Source organism: Grammomys surdaster, unplaced genomic scaffold (assembly GCF_004785775.1).
Source record: "Grammomys surdaster isolate TR1022 unplaced genomic scaffold, NIH_TR_1.0 373, whole genome shotgun sequence".
NCBI lineage: Eukaryota > Metazoa > Chordata > Mammalia > Rodentia > Muridae > Grammomys > Grammomys surdaster.
The window spans coordinates 3,571,913-3,589,958 of NW_021604792.1; the positions used below are offsets into that span (position 1 = coordinate 3,571,913).

Below are 18,046 nucleotides of genomic sequence, written 5' to 3' on the forward strand. Positions count from 1 at the left end.
CTCTCTCTCTCTCTCTCTCTCTCTCTCTCTCTCTCTCTCTCTCTCTCTCTCTGCCTCTGTTATCTTTCTCTATGTCGCTGTCTTTCTCTATCCCTTTCTCTCTCATCTTGGCCTGGAACTCACTATACATACTAGAGAGGCCTTGAACTCACAGAGACTCACCTCCCTTTGCCTTCTCAGTGCTGGAATTAAAGGCATGCACTACCATGCCCAGCTCATGCCAAGCCCTTTTCTCCTCTGTGATATGTCACCAACACCCAGCTGTTTAAAAGGAAACGTGGCCATCCTCCAGCCTACGCACTTCTCCCACGCCCTCTGTCGATTGCTGAAAACATAGTCCATTCTATCTGTGTCTCTTTGCCGATGTTACAGTCCTGCCCACAACACCACTCTCTCCTGTCTGACTCCCACTTTCCTATCTCATCCTTTGAAATCAATCAGCTGTCGGGTTAATGAGTTACTCTTTTGCTTCCTGTTTCTTTTCCAGTTCTAAGAACCAAACTCAAATTCTCATACACATCAAGTGAGCCTTCTCTGACTTAGTCACAAACAGGCCCCAGAGTAGTCCTTTTCTTTGTCCCAATTTATTTATTTTTTTAAAAATATAGTAAGATAAAATGAAAACTATCACATTGAAGTCAGAGAAGACAAAAATTGCCCAAAAGAAGACCCACAAATCAGAGACCCACTCCTTCACACACACGGGAATTCTATAAAAATACTAAACCAGAAGCCATAATATAAGCGCCTAGGACCTGCTGCCAACCCAGGCAAGCCCAGTGCATGCTGCCACAGTCTCTGTGGGTTCATATGTGCCTTGCTCACATTGAGGTAGAGGCCTTGTTTGCTTGATGTCGTTCATCCCCTCTGCTCTTCCACCAGGTTCCCCAAAGAGAGGGATTTGATGGCCACATCCTATTCAGGGCTGTGTTCTGAGGTCCTAGAGTCACTTTCTGTAAATGTATTCTCTTCCACTGACAACCTCGTAATGGTTTCCAACACTCCCGGGAGGAACTGTAATATCGCTCCCATGCTCTGTGTAGTCTGGTCTCTAGCAAGACCTGGGCCCTTAACATCTCACCAGATCCTTCTCATCGGTTCCCCCTACCTCAGAGCCTTCATTGCTGCTCACAGTGTTTCTGCTCATGTCTACTTCATGCTCCACCTGGCCTACTTCCTCCAGGTCATTTTGTTGACCCCCCAGCCATCTTTCCTGAGCTTGTACACCTCAGGAAACCGCTCCACACCACTCTCAGTAGTAGTGCATAGTGTCCTATCCACTGCCTTTGCATCAGAGATATGCAGAGATTTTCCTACTTACAGTGTGTCCGAGACCACAAAGATGACTTGAGGATTTGTAATTAATCCTTGCTCCCTGCTGTGAGGCCGGAGACAAAGACAGCCCCTGGCTCACAGTAAATATGTTGAATCATCACTGATTGTGTCCACATGCCTTGGGCATGCATTGGGCACTTTCCTGTGTCAGCAGGATGTTTAGAAATTGCTGTCATTTATTCATCAACAGTGCTATGTAGACAGCAGAGTTATGATTTACTTTGTTCCAAATCACTCTGGGTTTATCACTGAAGAGCAATTATTTATAGGAGGCTGGTCATCAGTTCCTAAAGATATTTTCTTCATTTTTTCTCTCATATTTATAAATTCAGGGTCTTGTGTTAATATCTGTATTAAACATACTATGACTTTATTATAAACCGGGCATGCTTTGTTGAGAGAGTAAAGTTTAATTTGCGTCTAATATATGCCCGGTTTATAGTAAAGTCATAGTATGTCCAGAGAGCACTGTCTTTCTTCCAAGAGGTGATCAGTGTTTTAGTCACAGTTCCTATTCCTCTGAGAAAACACCATGGCCAAGAGCACATTGAGCAGGAAGTGGTTTATCTCAGTTTCCAGGTTGCCATAACACTCCATTGCCAAGAGAACATCAGAGTAGGAACTGGAGGCAGGAACTGGAAATGAGACCCGTGGAGGAGTGCTGCTTACCAGCTTGCTCCTGGTGGTTTTCTTTGCTTCTTTTCTTATGACACTTGGGATCACAAGCCCAGGGGTGTTACTATCCACAGCAATCGGGGCCCTCCCACACCAATCAAGAAATGTTCCACAGGCCAATCTGGAAGGGGCCTTATCTCCATTGAGGTGTCTTCTTCCCAAATGATTCTAGCCTGTTTCAGGGTGACATAAAACCAGCCAGCCCAAGCAGTCAGAGTCTGAGCTAAAGGGCAACATAAGCAAGAACATAATATGTCAAGGTCAAATCACCTAGCCCAGGCCTGCCCATGCCCAACCTTTAGACTTCATCAGCACACATCCAGTTCTTGTTTGACTGAAGCCAAGTAACTGCCAGAAATAGCTAAGAAGACCGCATGACTGAGCAGTTTGTGCTGTGATAATGGAGGATTTTCCATATTGTTCCTTCTCTAAGAAACACAAGGGTAGTCACTCCCACATGCTTCAGTCTTCTCAGCTTCACCAATCCTGGGACATCCTTGGTGCTTGGGAACAGTGGCAGGCAAGGGCTGAGAAGGATCTGAGCCTTTCCCCAGTCAGCAATTATCCTGACGCTCCTGCACGTGACCTAAAGACTCGTCACAGAGGCCACCAGACAGCCACATGTATAATCACTCTTGGTCACTACCAATTTAGGCTGGATTTGATTCAGTGACTTGAGGTGAAAGGGTGCATATTCAATTACCAGGCCCCCAGCTCCTCAATTAATCAAAGGTTGACATAATCAGCCTATTACAAGTCTTACAGAAAAGATCAGATAGAATCAATATTGCCAACTTTATAACCATAGAAGGAAATGATGATAACTATTCCTTCTTTAAATATAACAAGCAATAATTTGTTACATTTAAATGACAGTTTTGCCTAGTATTCATCCTATCTAGAATTTTCTTATGGGAAATTTGGGCACAATAACATGACACCATATTCGAAGTGTCTCTGGATGACTTACTGAGAGAATCTCAAATGTTTACATGTGTATCATACCAAATTTGGTGTCTATAATTCGTGGAAGGATTTGTCTGGCCAAAGGGAATACTATGAAAAGGTGTCCCAATCAATATGGTACACACATACATGGATGTCTTCCTTCTCACAAGAGCAGGAATTCCTAAGAGAGACAAAGAAAAATGTGTAATCTAATCATAGAAGAGACACCTGTGAGGTTCACATAACTGATGGGCAGATGCTGACATCTGAGCCAGAACAACATTTCTATGATGTCCTCTATGTCAACCGGGAGGAAACTCCTGGAAAAGCCAACTCATAGAGCCTGAAGTTTTAGTAACATTGTCAACATTCATAAAGACATTTAAAGAGTTCAACGTTCTATTTTATTTCTGAAATTCAGGCATGAAGTCAAAGCAAAGAACACATTTGCCTTTATCTCAGCGTCAAAAAAAAAAACCAACTGCTACCTGCCAAGTAAAACGAGGATTATTTATATTTTACAGAATAGGCCTGGTTCCTGAGTAAAAGATGTGAAAGAAAAGTCCGGGTCCTCTTATTCATTAATGAGCAAAGTTAGAGACTTCTAAGAGACTCTGAAATTCTCTGTGCTGGAGCTGTATTTTGTCACACAACTTCCTTCTCTAATGTGTCACCATTGATCTTACCTTTTTAATTTTTCATTTTTGACATCAGCTGTCAGGCACCACCCTGGGCTGGTCATCTGGAGCCATCCTGTCAACAGCTCCTTTCAATCCAACCCCTTGGGGGCAGAAGCCTTCTAAGCCACTTTTACTACCTTTTGTCCCTAGGAGTCAGTTCTTCCAGTCTGAGAGAGCTGAAAAGCCATCTACGTGTGTGCTAACATATCCTATCTCCAATCCTTTGCAGATTGCTCCCTCCTGACAGTCTCCAGGGCGTTTGTTAGGGCCCTGAAAACACACTGCGTGCAGTACTGCTGCCTTGGGCGAGATGGATCAAGTTGGTTAGACCATACCGTGGGAAAACAAGGTGGATACCACAGTGAACACCAGGAGAAAGAGACAGAAAAGATCTTCTCTGCCCTTTTGCCTCTCTTCAGCTTCCAGCTCATATACAGAATGTGCCTTATGCAGGTAAGGATGACAGCCAACACACACCAACAATGACATGGCAACTTTGTGTATTTTCATTTTGTACCAGTCACTTTATACCAGGATAGAAAATCAGACAAAAGCAACTTGAGAAGGAGGAGGAGGAGGAAAAGGAGGAGGAGGAGGAGAGGAGGAGGAGGAACCTGTTTGTGCTCACAGTTTTAGGGGATACGGTTTGTGGCAGTGCGGAAGAAGCAACAGCATGAGGGATATGGCCGGTCACAGTCCACAGACAGGAAGTAAGGCTGGCTCTGAGAAACCCATGTATTTCATCAAGGCACCACCTTTTAAGACTCTGCAACCTGCCCAAACAGCGCCACCACCTGGAAACGAAGTGTTCAAACAGATGACGGTTTAGAGGAGACATGCCACGTTCAAACCACAACCACCCCAGAAGGCACTTTCAACCACTTTTCTGAGCCTTTGTCGTTCCTTCTGAATAGTGCATCCCCTGGTTTTAAGAGCTCAGGAGGGTCTCAGAGACCCCTGGCCAGGGCCAGCTCTTCAGGACTGTCCAAGGTTGGCCTAAGGTACAGACAAATGTCTCAGAGAACACAGCCGTAAGGTTAAGAATCTTCATGACAATTCCAGAGCCAGAGGCAATTCCCAAGCGACAGATTCCGCCTCCTCCTTCATTAAACCTTTAGAAAGTATCCCTAAGGAGCCAACTGCGTCCACCTTCAGTAGCTCTTCAAGCGCGAGTACTAATGAGGACATGATTCTCTTCCCGCTCACATCCTAGTCTGCCGGGATTCCGTCCTTATGCCGGGAGGAAATCAAAGAGAAAACGCTAAGCCCGGAGTGTCTTTTGTAGATATATATGATTTTAAACAAATTAATCTAACTATGGTCAAGTTATTTATGGAGCAGAAAGAGATGGTTATAAAAGTCTTTGAACAAACTTAGGGACTTTCTTGGTGGCTACCCCAACCCCAACTGAGAATTTAGAAAGCCGATGAGTGAGTTGTGTGCCTCCATCACAGAACGATAGAGATGGAGAAAAAGAGTTTGTCTAACCCCAGCATCGTGTGCTAAAGAAGAGAGAGATGTCCACAGAAAGTTAAATGACTTGAGGATGAAAGGCTAAAGTGACCGTCTCTCAGCTAACAGTCATGAGAGAGAAAGTGAAAGAGGCCTGTGACTCTCAAAACAGCCCACGCCTGCTCCTGTAGACCCCGGGTGAAGAGATGAATAAGAAAAGTCCCCTGTAGTCTCATGTGTGCGAACATTTGGTCTCCGGGGGTGACAGTGTCTGTGGAGTTAGAGCCTTACTAGAGGAATTACATCCCTAGAGGCAGGTTTTGAGGGTTCACAGCCTCATTCCTTTCTGTTTTTTCTCTGTTTCCTGTGTGGGGGTGAAACTGTGGTCAGCTTCCTGTTCCTCCTACCACGCCTAGACTCTTAGCCCTTGCCCACTGTTACAGACAGTGCCTCCAGAGTCTTAAGCTAAAATAAACCTTCTCTTTCTTAAATAACTTTTGTTCCTGGTGATTTACCACAGCAAGAGAAAAGTTTAATAGTAATAATAATAATAATAGACACACCAAGCTGCTTTCTCCAAGCCAGATCCAGTCCATGACCTATGTTAAAAATATGTATTATTATTGCATGTGCACAAGCGCACAGTGTAGGAGGGGATACAATGTGGATTGATACTCTTAGAGAATTCAGAGGAAAAGGGAAGTTGGTTTTCCTCTTCCACCTTTGTGTGGCCTCTAGAGATTGAACCCAGGTCACTAGATTTGTGTGGCAAGTGCCTCTATCCTCAGCGACATCTCTTGGTTCTATTTTTCATTTTTGTGTGGAGAAAATTATGATGGTTTTAATATTGCGCGTCATTGGGGGAAAAAGCAAGAGTGGTTCATGCTGCTTAAAGATTATATGGTAGTTAAAATTTGCTGTCCACAAAGTTTTATCAGAACACTGCCATGCCAGTTGGTTTGTTATGTCTGCGGCTGCTCATATTAAAAGATGGCAGAGCTGAAAAGCTATGAAAGAACCGTGTGTGGACATCTTAACCACCCGATTCCTTACAGAAAGGTTTTCTAACTCCTGGTCCCAACAATGAGTGGGAACTATGCAGACTGGGAGTCTTCCTGATTGTACACACAGGCGCAGGCACCAAAACAAGACTCAGTAGAGCCTTCTCCATTGACAGGGGCATTGTTAGAAAGGCCCCCAGACCTGAGAAGATAACGGTGACCAAGTTACTAGCTCTAGACCAAGTTACCAATCAATTACTAGCTACTCTTGAACTATTCTGTGTCAAGAGTAGAGGTTAGAAACTCCTTGTCTTCCTGGTGAAGTGGTATTGTATTTCTTCCTACACAGTGTGAATTTTTTCTGTGAAGAAACTCTCCTGTATTTTGTATTTTGATATAAGTACAGTATGTTTCAGTAAACTCTATTTTTCACATATATAGTCAGACCTCACATTACCTGCTCTTGTTCCCTCCCACCTGCCCCTGACCCCTCCCCTCTTCCAATCTATTCCTCATCTCCTTCTTTCTCTCTCTCTCTCTCTCCACACACACACACACACACACACACACACCACACATATACACACACTCTCACACACCCATACACACACTCATACACACCACATACACACACACACCACATACACATAAGCACACACAGACACAGACATACACCACACACACACATTCACAAACAACACACATATACACACACTCTCACACACCCAGACACACACTCATACACACCACATACACACACACATACACATAAGCACACACCAACACAGACATACACCACACACACACATTCACAAACAACACACACATTACACACACTCTTACACACCCATGCACACAGCCACACACAGACATAGACACATACACACCCACACGCACACACACACACACACACACACACACACACACGACAGCTATCTTTTTCGTGGGTAAAAAAGATATACACAGGAACATGGATGGGCGGTACAAGTACAAAAAAGTTGGTAAGCTAAATTTTAAGGAAATGGTTGCCTAGTTTAAAAAAAAAACTCAAGTTTGAGGTTAGATTTTGCCACAAGATGAATATTTATCGAATATTTATTGTTCATCATAGCTTCTTAAAAATGACTTCCAAATATTCACATTGATTTGATGTGGGGAGAAAGATGCCTGCCATGGCCTGTGTCTAGAGGTCAAAGATACCTCATAGGAGTCAACTGTCACTTGTTATCATGTGTGCCTCAGCTGAGCTATCTCACCAACGTGGCTTCTGAATATCACTTTAATCCTCACAGAAAGAGTGCTCAGCCACTGTGATTGTCACAGATCACAGGGTTGGAACCTGAGTGCCATGGCACATGTGTGTAACCGTGGTGCATTAGGGAGACTGAGGCAAGAGGATTACTGTGAGTTCAGTGCCAGCCTGGGGTACAGAGTGAGATCAAGGCTAGCCTGCATACCTGGCTGTACTTTGAGACCTTGTCTTTAAAATAAATGATTGTCTAAGGTCCTAGTGAATAGAAGACTAAGTAACTGTGAACTGGTTAGCATATGGCAGCATGGTTGCCCACACTCAAGGCTGATATCAAAACCGCTCACCATTACCCACAATGCCTCCCTTACACTTACTAAATATCCTTGATACAGACTCCAAAGGTATCAAAATTATACAGAATGGTGTTTTGCTGGAAACTAAAAAAAAATGTTAGAGCACACTTCTCCAGACTGACCAGCAAAATGTCCACCAGGACAAGTTGAGGGTAGATTTTTGCCACCAGATGAAATAATCATTAATACGAAGGAAATCAAAGCGCCAGGAATAAAACATCCCAGAATTCCACATTTTAGATTTAGTGGCAATAATTGACCTTCAGGTCCAGGCCATATATTTAAAATATGTTGATATTAAGGCCGACAAGGTTGCCGTTTGACATTAGGGCCTCTCAAAGGTGAAAATGAATCTCTATTGACAGCAATTACTGCTGAATACTCAGAGGCCTGTGTGAAATAAAAGAATTTAGAGTTTTAAAGGGTGGGGGGAGGATTTCAGAACTTGGGGCAGAAGCAGAAACGATTTCAAGCTTTCAAGGCACCATAGCCTTGCCCAGGATCAGACAATATATTAATATCGCTTCACTAAAGATTAATGACACATTTGCAACGTTATTAAGTTAACAGGGTTTCAGTGTCTGTGATTCATGCTGATAATAACTTTATTCCGATTAACAATAATTCTCATTGGAAATCAGTAACAGAAACCTGCTCTGGTGTGGGGCTCACACTTAAACCTATTCAGCTGCCAGCACTTTTGAAACGGCATACCCATTGTTCATTTTCCCTCTGGAGTGTGTGTGTGTGTGTGTGTGTGTGATAATTTTATAAAAGCAGAGCAGAAATAGCTAATGCCCCCTTCACTCTCATCTTCTGTACCAAACCAACCCTTGTTTATTATCCTAAGTACTACGTTAAAGACTTTAAGATAAACAATCAGCAGGCTGTATTTTATGTAAACAAGAGGGGCTTGCAAGCAAACATGGTTCAACCCTATGTCTCAGCAGATGATATAGCAAGAAATGCCTTTTATCATTGGTCAGCTTGTTAACAGCTGCCCAGACTCTGTTGGCACACCTTGCAACCTCCCAATTTGTACAGCCGACTGGAGAGAAGCAGTCAGTGTGAAGCCATGACATGGGTGTTGGATCAGAGTGGCTCTCCGGGGATGATGGGGAGGCGGGGCTCCCACTTTGGTTCTAATATGGAATGAAAAAGCGGTGTGTAGAACGTAATCCTCAAGGAAGAGTCATGAGGGTCTTCGCTCTGTGCCTCTTGGTGGTTTTGTATGCTCCTGGGCTCAGAGACATCCTATGCACCACTAAGGGTACTTTGAAGTATGAAGCAATGTCCTTGTTATGTATGATATGTCTTGATTCTGATATGTTGACCTGACAGACACTTGTCACACAGGATGAGACGAGAAGTTAGTGTTATCAATTTAGTTAGCATAACGATCTCCTTAAATATAAGAAAGTCCTTGTGGTCCATTGAAACTGTGAGGTGGAACAAAGGAAATTTAAAAATTCTGTCATCTTTTGAGTTAATGTAGAGACCTGTTCCTCACAGGTTCTGTGGAGGTTGGCTAGTGTATCAGTCACCTTTCTCATCTATATAACAACTGCTCAACACAAACCATTTAAAGGAGGAGGGTTAATTTTGGCTCCTAGTTCAAGAAGGGTCACAGAGTTATGACACAGAACTCATGAAACAGTTGGTCACATTGCATCTGTAGTCAGAACACTTAGAACAAACAGGAAGTAAAGACAGGATACCAAACCTCAAAGCTTCCGCACACACTCTTTCCAGTTAGGGGACCACTCTTCAGGGGTTCACAACCTCCCACACAACACTATATTCTGGGGACCAAGTGTCCAAGCACATACTCTTTGGGGGATGGGACATTACATATGGAAACCACAACTATTAGCATACCAGAGTCAGCTTAAAAAGTAAATAATAGGACTGACAGAGAGACGCTCCAACTGTAAAGAGCACCAGCTGCCTTTGCAGGGGACCTAGGTTCAACTTCCAGCACCCCATGGTGCCTCACAGCCAGGATCCAGAGGGATCCTATGCCCCCTCTTCTGACCTCCATGGGTACTGCATGCACACGGTGCACAGACAAAGCACCTATACACATAAAATAAAGTGTTAAATAAAAGCAATTAAAAGGGAGCCACAAACACTGAAAATTTAGTCTTGGTTTTCTTCTTGTTGCTTGGCTGAGGTTAGAAACAAAACACAAGTGGGAGGCTCACAGAGATATCCCTCAACAAGTAACATGTCTCCCCATCAGTCCCTTCTCAAAAAAAAAAATCCTAACTATTTTGTCACCAAAGTAGATGTCATATAGAAATTCTAGGCTAGTCCCTCCTATTTGCTTCATCAGAGTGAAGACAGACACCCTTCCTATGCTCTGGTGGGTTTTGCTTGAATGTACATGAAAGCATCGTCAATTTGAGTGCAGAGGATTTAAGTGACTTGACTCCATACCTGTGGCCTTGATAACAAAGCCTGATAAACTTATGAAGGTGAACTAAAGTCAGAACCAAGTGCTCTGAATCAGTGGCAGTGACAGTGTACTGAGCAGAGCGTGTGCAGTCACAGGTCCTCTGTCAGCTCATTGCTGGGTCTTGAAAAGCCGAAGAACAGAGGGGAGGCATCTGACAGCATACAGTCCTTTCATAGTTAAGACACCGCCTCTTCCTCCAATGCAGATTCCTTCAGGATATTATCTTCAGACCATGAACTCCAATCGGAATTGGGGTGGATTTCCTCTGCCAATCACGTTAATGAATGCCGTCAGCCTCCTGCCCTTATTAATTCTGGCTCCTTTTATGGATTACCTCAGCAACTGTCTACTTCCCTCTAAGAGAGATGGACCATTCCTGTCAGCGTGCATTAGTAAGTACAACATGGGATTCTAAGGGCATTGTTCGCAACTTAACACCAAAGACTAGCTACCTGTTCCTGAGTAGGTATGCAGTTTTTACAAATTTCAAAAAAAGATAAATTTATGAGTGGTATCATCTAGGTCCCTGAATCTTTACTCAGGCATCGACAGGATCTTTTCAATCCATCCTTTTAGGCCTCTACAGAAGTCTGTGAAGCTCCAAACACCACTAAATGGACTTTCCTTCAAGAGGGCAGGCCTCATTCCTGAATTTGTCCCTAACGTGTTCTTAAACCAAGAAGGTACTTAGTGAGTCTCAAAAATTAATAGTCTTAATTTCTGAACCAGTAACAAAATTTATTAAAAATTAGTAGTGTGAGAATGGAGATATGGCCCTAAAGCACTTGCTGCACATGAATAAAGCCACGGGTTCTGTCTCTGACTCTGAAAGAGAAAAATTAATTCTCTAATTCACAGCCCCTGTGTAGTAATTCTTCAGATAGTAAGGAGTATACCAATGATTTTCAAAGATTTTTCAAAGTGAAACAATTTAAGATAGCTTCCTTAGGACACATACATTAATCCATAAAATAAAATCATCTGGTTAATGGAGAAAAGGCAGTGTAGTCATTTCTGATGGGTCTGTTCTCCCAACCATGTTTAGTAAGGCACTGTCAGGGAGGCACAGGCTAACAGGGCAAGTGTAACAGTGTATGTAGCCTGGACATTCTCAGCCACTGAACTGCTACTGTGTGACTTTGAAACACAAACCTGAGCTCCCCTGTCTGCACTTGGCTTGCTTTGGATTTCTCTAAGAGGAATTACATACATAAATCTTGGGTTACCTTATTATGTAAGACTTGAAAGCATGTGCCATGACATGGGCGCCCCAAAACAAAGCACTGATACTCAGTGGAAGCCTTACAATTACTGATTGTGGACCATTTGCAGGGCACACCACTTGTCCACTGATAGGCAAACAGATAAATAAATAACCCAAACTGGAACCTCCTGGGAAACATCACACAAGGCAAACAAAGGTGACAGTTGATAGTTGAGACATGATTCCCTTGAAAGAGTCAAAAATCAGATTTCTTTTCCTGGCTGGTGAACTAGTCTCTCCTCCAGCTTCCGGCTGTTTTCTGTACAGGAGGCACAGCTTCCTGTGTGCTTCCTCAAACCCATGCTCATGATTCTGTCACTACAAGGTGTTTGGTCTTGGTTAGAACTCAAGGTGACTAAAATCGTGATAGTTTCTATGGCCATCCTCACTGACAGAGGCCTATAGTTCACAAGTTTCCAGAACTTGTTTCTCACCAGGTAGGCCTGTTACTATTGTAATAGCATTTAGCAAAATACAAATCCTGAGGATTTAGTAAAATACAAATCCTATTTTTTTTTACCATCTCTAAGTTTTAACATGTTTCTTAGGTCTTCTATTGCAGAAATCTAAGAAATCAGTATTATTTAGAGAATACCCTGGATTCTCTTTCTGAACTTGGAAGACACAAATGAAAGAACATAGAAGCTTGTACGTTTGACTTTCGTGGACTCACTTTTGAAACAGAATAAAGGAGCCCATGGCGAGGGTCCACGGATGTTACAAAATGTCAAACATCTCAGTAGTTTTATGGCAAGTATCATGAAACCTCCAATGAAGAAGAGCTACTAAATATATGCATAGAAAGTTTAAGTCTGTCCTTGAGGGAAGCAGACAAACAGCCCAGCTATGGCAGCTTAATTAGAAATCCTTAAAGCCTCTTAAGTTCAGAATAAATTTGCTCAACTTTCTCTATGACATATTTGAAATCATGGCCATTCTGCAAGGTATGCTCTCATAGATAAAGGTGACATCATTACCTAGCACGTAACTTGATGCTGTTGATGAGCTAAATTATTCCCCTGCCAAACGGGTAACAAGACCTATTGGGCAGGAGAAAGGAAAGTTAGACTCACTTCAAAGGAAATGAAGCTTTGCTCCACTGAGAATGGAATAGTGAATTCAGTTGTTTCTAAGACAGACTCCATTCATTCATTCATTTGCATATGTGTTCATTCATTTGCATACTTGTTCATTTATTTGCATAATGTTTTGCTATGGGAATATAAACATATAATAATATGCATCTTTTAAACTAGATATTTCGGTGGGTTTTCAATATTCTGGTTATGATTATGGAAGATTAACAAGTTTCACCAGGACATGAAAGCCAAACCAAGGGTAATGTTTGATACCAATTTGCATAATTGATTCCGTCTAATACTAAAATTTTCTTCCTTTTTGAACTCAAATGCCTGAATATATGAGTGAAGTATACAGGTATATAAATTATGAATGGGCATGTATTCATGAGTTCCTGGTTTGATCGTGGGCATCATCATATACATAATACATTTAGATGCATAACAAGCCATAATTTAATGTACCAAAGCGCATCACAATTCAGTGTGTCATCTGAATTCAGGTGTTCTAATTTGGTGGTTATTATACCATTATTATTATTGTTATCATTAGAGTTATTAATATTATTTCATTATTCAGCTATATGTGGCTGTCACATTACAGATGTTAAATTATCGGCATTAATTTGGAATCTTCACTGCTGCTTTCAATTAACAGAGGATAGTAAATCAAATGCTCCTTTACTGGTAAAGTTCCTTGAAAGTGTGACAAAATATCTGATCAAAGCAGTTCATAGGAGGAAGGGATTATTTTGTCTCACATCTGGAGGGGATGCAGACCACTGGAACGAGAAAGGTACAGGGACTGGAAATGCAGCATCAGGTTATTCTGCATCACACAGAAGCAGGGAGAAAGGATGCTGGCACTCAGCTCACTTTCTTCTTACTCAGTTTGGAACTCTAGCCCACTCAGGAGTGTTGCCACATTAGGAGTGTGCCCTAGTTAGCTCTAACTGCCATTGTAGCACAGCATGGACTGTAGAGGAATTGCCTGACCATATCTGCCTTCTGGCATGTCTATAAGGGATTGCCTTGACTACTGATCGATGTAAGAAGGCGCTGTCAATTGTGAGCAGAACCACCCTTAGGGAGGTAGTCCTGAGTTGTATAAAAAAGCCAGCAAGTAGGAGCCTTGGCTGAGTCGGCAAGCAATTACATGTCCCCATGGTTTCTGCTTCAGGTTCCAACCTCCCACAGTGAAAACCTGTGACACGGAGTATCAGTCATGTAAACCCTTCCCTCTCCACAGTTGCTTTGGTATATTGTTTTTAAAAGCAACATTACGGAACTAGAATAGGGTGGGTCTAGGATATCCCTCACAGACATGCCCGGAGATCTGTTTCCAATAAGATTCCAGATGTCATAGAGTTGACAGTGAACATTATCCAAGGGCTCCTCTCGCTGTGATAGTAGGTAACTGTTTCTTATGCTGTCGCACTCCTGACAATATTAAGTTTCTCCTCCTTCAGAAACTATCATATTCAGCCAAAGTGGGTGGCAAAGACAATGACGGTATCTGAGAGGCAAAACCACATCCTGGACTCCTGAGAGGTGGGAAGATCTCACCTAGCTGATCAAACTTGAAACTTAATATATCATTTGCTTTACCTAGCACACAAACAAGGCAATGAAAAGGATTTCTATTTTACAATAAAAACTGTTGAATTCATCATCAAATAAAATCACAAAGTATGTCAGTCACTAAAAAATGTCTCTTGAAGTCGGGGATGTGTCTCAGTTGGAAGAGAGCTTGTCTAGAATGCACAAAGCCCCTGTTTGGTTCCTAAGCACGTTATAAACCAGGAATGGTTATGCCTGCCTACAGGCCTAGCACTCAAAAGGTGTAAGGAAGATAAACAGTTCAAGGTCCTTTTCAGCTACAGAGTGAGTTCGAGGCCAGCTTGGGGATACATGAGACATCATCAAGACAACAGCAGCAGCAGAAAACAAACAAACAAACAAAAAAACCCCAAAAACACTTCTATACCTTCCAGAACTGTGCCAGGCAAAATCTTGATGCGTTCATAGTATTTTTAGATTATTCTCCCTAATGTTATATATGCTTAGATGCATCTATTTAAAGGTTGACCTTAATTTACCAAAATTCTAAAGTTATTAATACCACCTGTCATACCTAGTCATACATTTGATTCAGACTTTCATGATGGAAAGTTGTTGACACTCTGAGTATTTCTCTCCTTTGCATTCATTACATAGATTCCATTTCTGTAACCTGTACCACTCGGGAGCAAATGCTGACACATCCCAGTATCAATCTGATTAAAATGAACACAATTAGGATTGCTGACAAATCCCATACGAAGCCTGACCATGAAATTCTCTAGGCTTTGAGGTACCATCTGAAGTTAAAATGTAGTCAGACAAAATATATTCTAAAGTAAAATCTACTCTAAAATAACCTGAAAATTCCGACTGTACCAAAAGTTGGTTGTAATACAGTTCAGCAAAGTGTTGGCCCCTTTATGCCTAAGTAGTACCTTCCAGTATGTCATATAACTGGCTGTCACATGATGTTCCCATTGGGTTATAAAGGGAATGATGGTCAGCTTAAAATCAAAGTCCTGGCTCCAGTTACTTTAACTGAAAGTATGTTTAGCTCTGACAAGATTAATCTTTTTCCTTCCTTTCTCTCTTCCACTTTTAAACAAGTACATGCTATTACAGTCTTGGATGTCCTTGACTTGTGACAGTCCTCCTGTCTCAGCCACGAGAATACAGGCAAGAGAGGCTAGGCCTGGTTGGGGTTACTGTTTTCCTTAAGGTTTTCAAACTGATAATTTTTCTCAAGAAAAATACTACATGACCATTGCAAAATATATATAATAGAGTGAACAGGGAAAACAGGTGAAAGACTCTCTTTTGTAATCATCTGTAGTGAGTAGTCTTAGTTGTTCATTTGCTTAACAGAGGCACATCAATACCCTCAGGTCTTAATACTAACATAAAATCGGAATTAAGTTTGGAGTGAAGTAGATAGACCTTCTAAAGCAATAGTTGATGCTTCATAGAGAGTAATGCTTGGACCTGATCTTGTTAAATGAATGATCAGTTCCACATTCAAAAATGAGGAGAGACTGAGGCCCATCTCCTGAAATGAGATCAGTGGTCCAAAGAGAAACAATGCAGTGGAGGGGTGGAGGGTGGTTCCACCTAAACACCGAAGCATACAAGAGCAAACCCAATAAAAGTTTAAAAACACAGGCCAATGTCTGAGAGTTTATTTCTCACATACCATGTTCATGCAACAACACCCTTGGAGGCCAGAAGAGGATATCAGATTCCCTGGAACAGACAGTTGTGAGCCGCCATGTTGGTGCTGGGAATCAAACCCTGATCATCAGCAAGATCCCGGAGTACTGTTAAGTGCTGAGCCCCAACACACACCATTTTAATAGTGGAAGTATCTTCCCCAAAGGCAGCGAACACATGATAATGAAGTCATTGCCAAGTTCATATCCTGTTCTGGAAGACTGCTGAATGAAAGATTTGAGGAGAATATGCTAACCTTTCAACAGAATTTTATAGCTATGAAAAATCACAAAACATCAGACACAAACATCAGACTACTCACAGACACGCCGTAGTCCTCCTAGTGGATAAGCTTAACCAATACCTTAAAAAAATTAATATGGCCATTATTTACTAATAGATTTTTTTGCTACAATATATAACAGCAAATGAAGGGTTAACTCCAGAATGAATTCCAACTTTCTTTCATTTTATTGTGCTCTAGTTTTGAAAGTATTACATGGTGAGACAATAATTTAAATAACGAGAACTTTGAGATGCTTACAGGCTTGTCCACAGTCACACAGCCAATATTAAAGCATATATTATTTGATATCTCCTCTGGAACCATGTGCTCAATCTTATAAATACGGATCTACAGGAACTTTAAAATGTACACACTCTGATCAATGACACTCTGGTCCGGTTATGTTGTGATCTCACCCAAGTTTTAAAAAAAATTTAATGGAGTAGATTAAGCTTAGATTGGAATCAGACTTTGAATTTTTTAAGTCATTTTTCACTGGCCTGAGGCTGAAGCAGCGAACACAGGCTTTTAGGTCCTTCGTGTACAATCAACTTTGCCCCAGATCATCTACGTAATCCGTGTTATAGTTTAAATGGGCTCATCCTCTCTGGAAGTCTCATTGAAATTTAGTTCTCGGTGGGACAATATTGGGGTGTTTGGAAGGTGAGCAGTGACTGAGACATAAATGGAATTCCATGTCCTTAAAAAAGGACCTGACGGAAGACTTTGTCCCTTTTGCCCTATGACATATACTCTGTGACATCACAGAATTCATCCTCTTCGGAGGATGTAACGAACATTTGAGGCACCACCTCAGATCGACCAGCAGCCTGCACCAAGCAAGTGAGTGCGCTGAGCCCTGAGAGTGGACTTTCTAAGCTGTAAAACTGAGAAAATTAAACCCCGCTCTTTATGACCATTTAGCAGGTGTTTGCTACAGCAGAGTTAAGTGGTGCATTGGAAACATTGAATTAAATGTGTCTTTTGCCCAAATTTACCTCGAGCAGGACCAGGTTGGATTGCACCAGATCAGTCAGATATTGCTCTATGGTAACGAAGAGTGCCTCAGTGTTTACCATGGATAGGCGCCATCTGAGGGTATGGATTCATTGCGGTTCTGCTTCTGTTGTTGGGTGTGTGCCTGCAGGTCTCCATAGCTAACAAGCTCTCAATGACACCAACAGCACAGACAGCCACACAGTGAAGCACCAAGGGCAGGGGAGGGTCCAGGATGGCTTTCTAAGATCCCATGCAGGTGTGTGTAGCAGTAGAAGTGTCCTAGTGAAAACTCATCATTTGTTATAAAGCCAAAGATAAGATCCAAACCCAGCAAACACTGATGACCAAGCAAGCAACTCACTGTAGCCCTGGACCACATCTGGCCCCACATCTGCCTTTAGACATGAAAGCTGAGAGACACTTGCACACATGAACATTTCCAGTTATTTGACCATCAGAAATGTTAACTTTGAGTCCCGGATGAGTGAAGCTACACAATTCCCTCACAGAGTGTTATTTTGAATGTGATGCATTAAAAGCTTGTAAAGAATTTTCTTCTCTTGTTAAACACATGCTTGAGTTTTCTTAATTTTGCTTTTTGGCTTGCAGGAAGTGCATTTATTACTAACTAGCCATTACAGAAAACCCAAACCGCAGACCCGGTCTCACAAATTGGCAGACATACTACAAACTTTCTCAGACAAATTATAAACCTTTTGACAGAACAAGTGGTGGTCTCCCATCTAAGAACTAACAACCCTGCTCCCCCTCTGAGATGAGGTGAGGTCTGGGTGGTGTGCCTACAGACCATGGGTGGTGTGCTACAGACCATGGGTGGTGTACTACTGACCTTGGGTAGTGTGCTACAGACCATGGGTGGTATGCTACAGACCATGGGTGGTGTGCTACAGACCATGGGTAGTGTGCTACTGACCATGGGTGATATGCTACAGACCATGGGTGGTGTGCCTACAGACCATGGGTGGTGTGCCTA

At 42.2% G+C, this 18,046-nt stretch overlaps 1 protein-coding gene across 1 annotated transcript in view; it reads left to right on the forward strand.

The window, feature by feature from the left end:
- Positions 1–18,046, forward strand: part of Slc15a5 (solute carrier family 15 member 5) — an 81,731-nt gene that overhangs the window by 26,387 nt on the left and 37,298 nt on the right. Inside the window, exons 4-5 of the mRNA XM_028780903.1 lie at positions 3,868–4,091; positions 10,360–10,546. Of these exons, the coding sequence (XP_028636736.1) occupies positions 3,868–4,091; positions 10,360–10,546 (411 nt within the window). The remainder of the gene's footprint in view (positions 1–3,867; positions 4,092–10,359; positions 10,547–18,046) is intronic.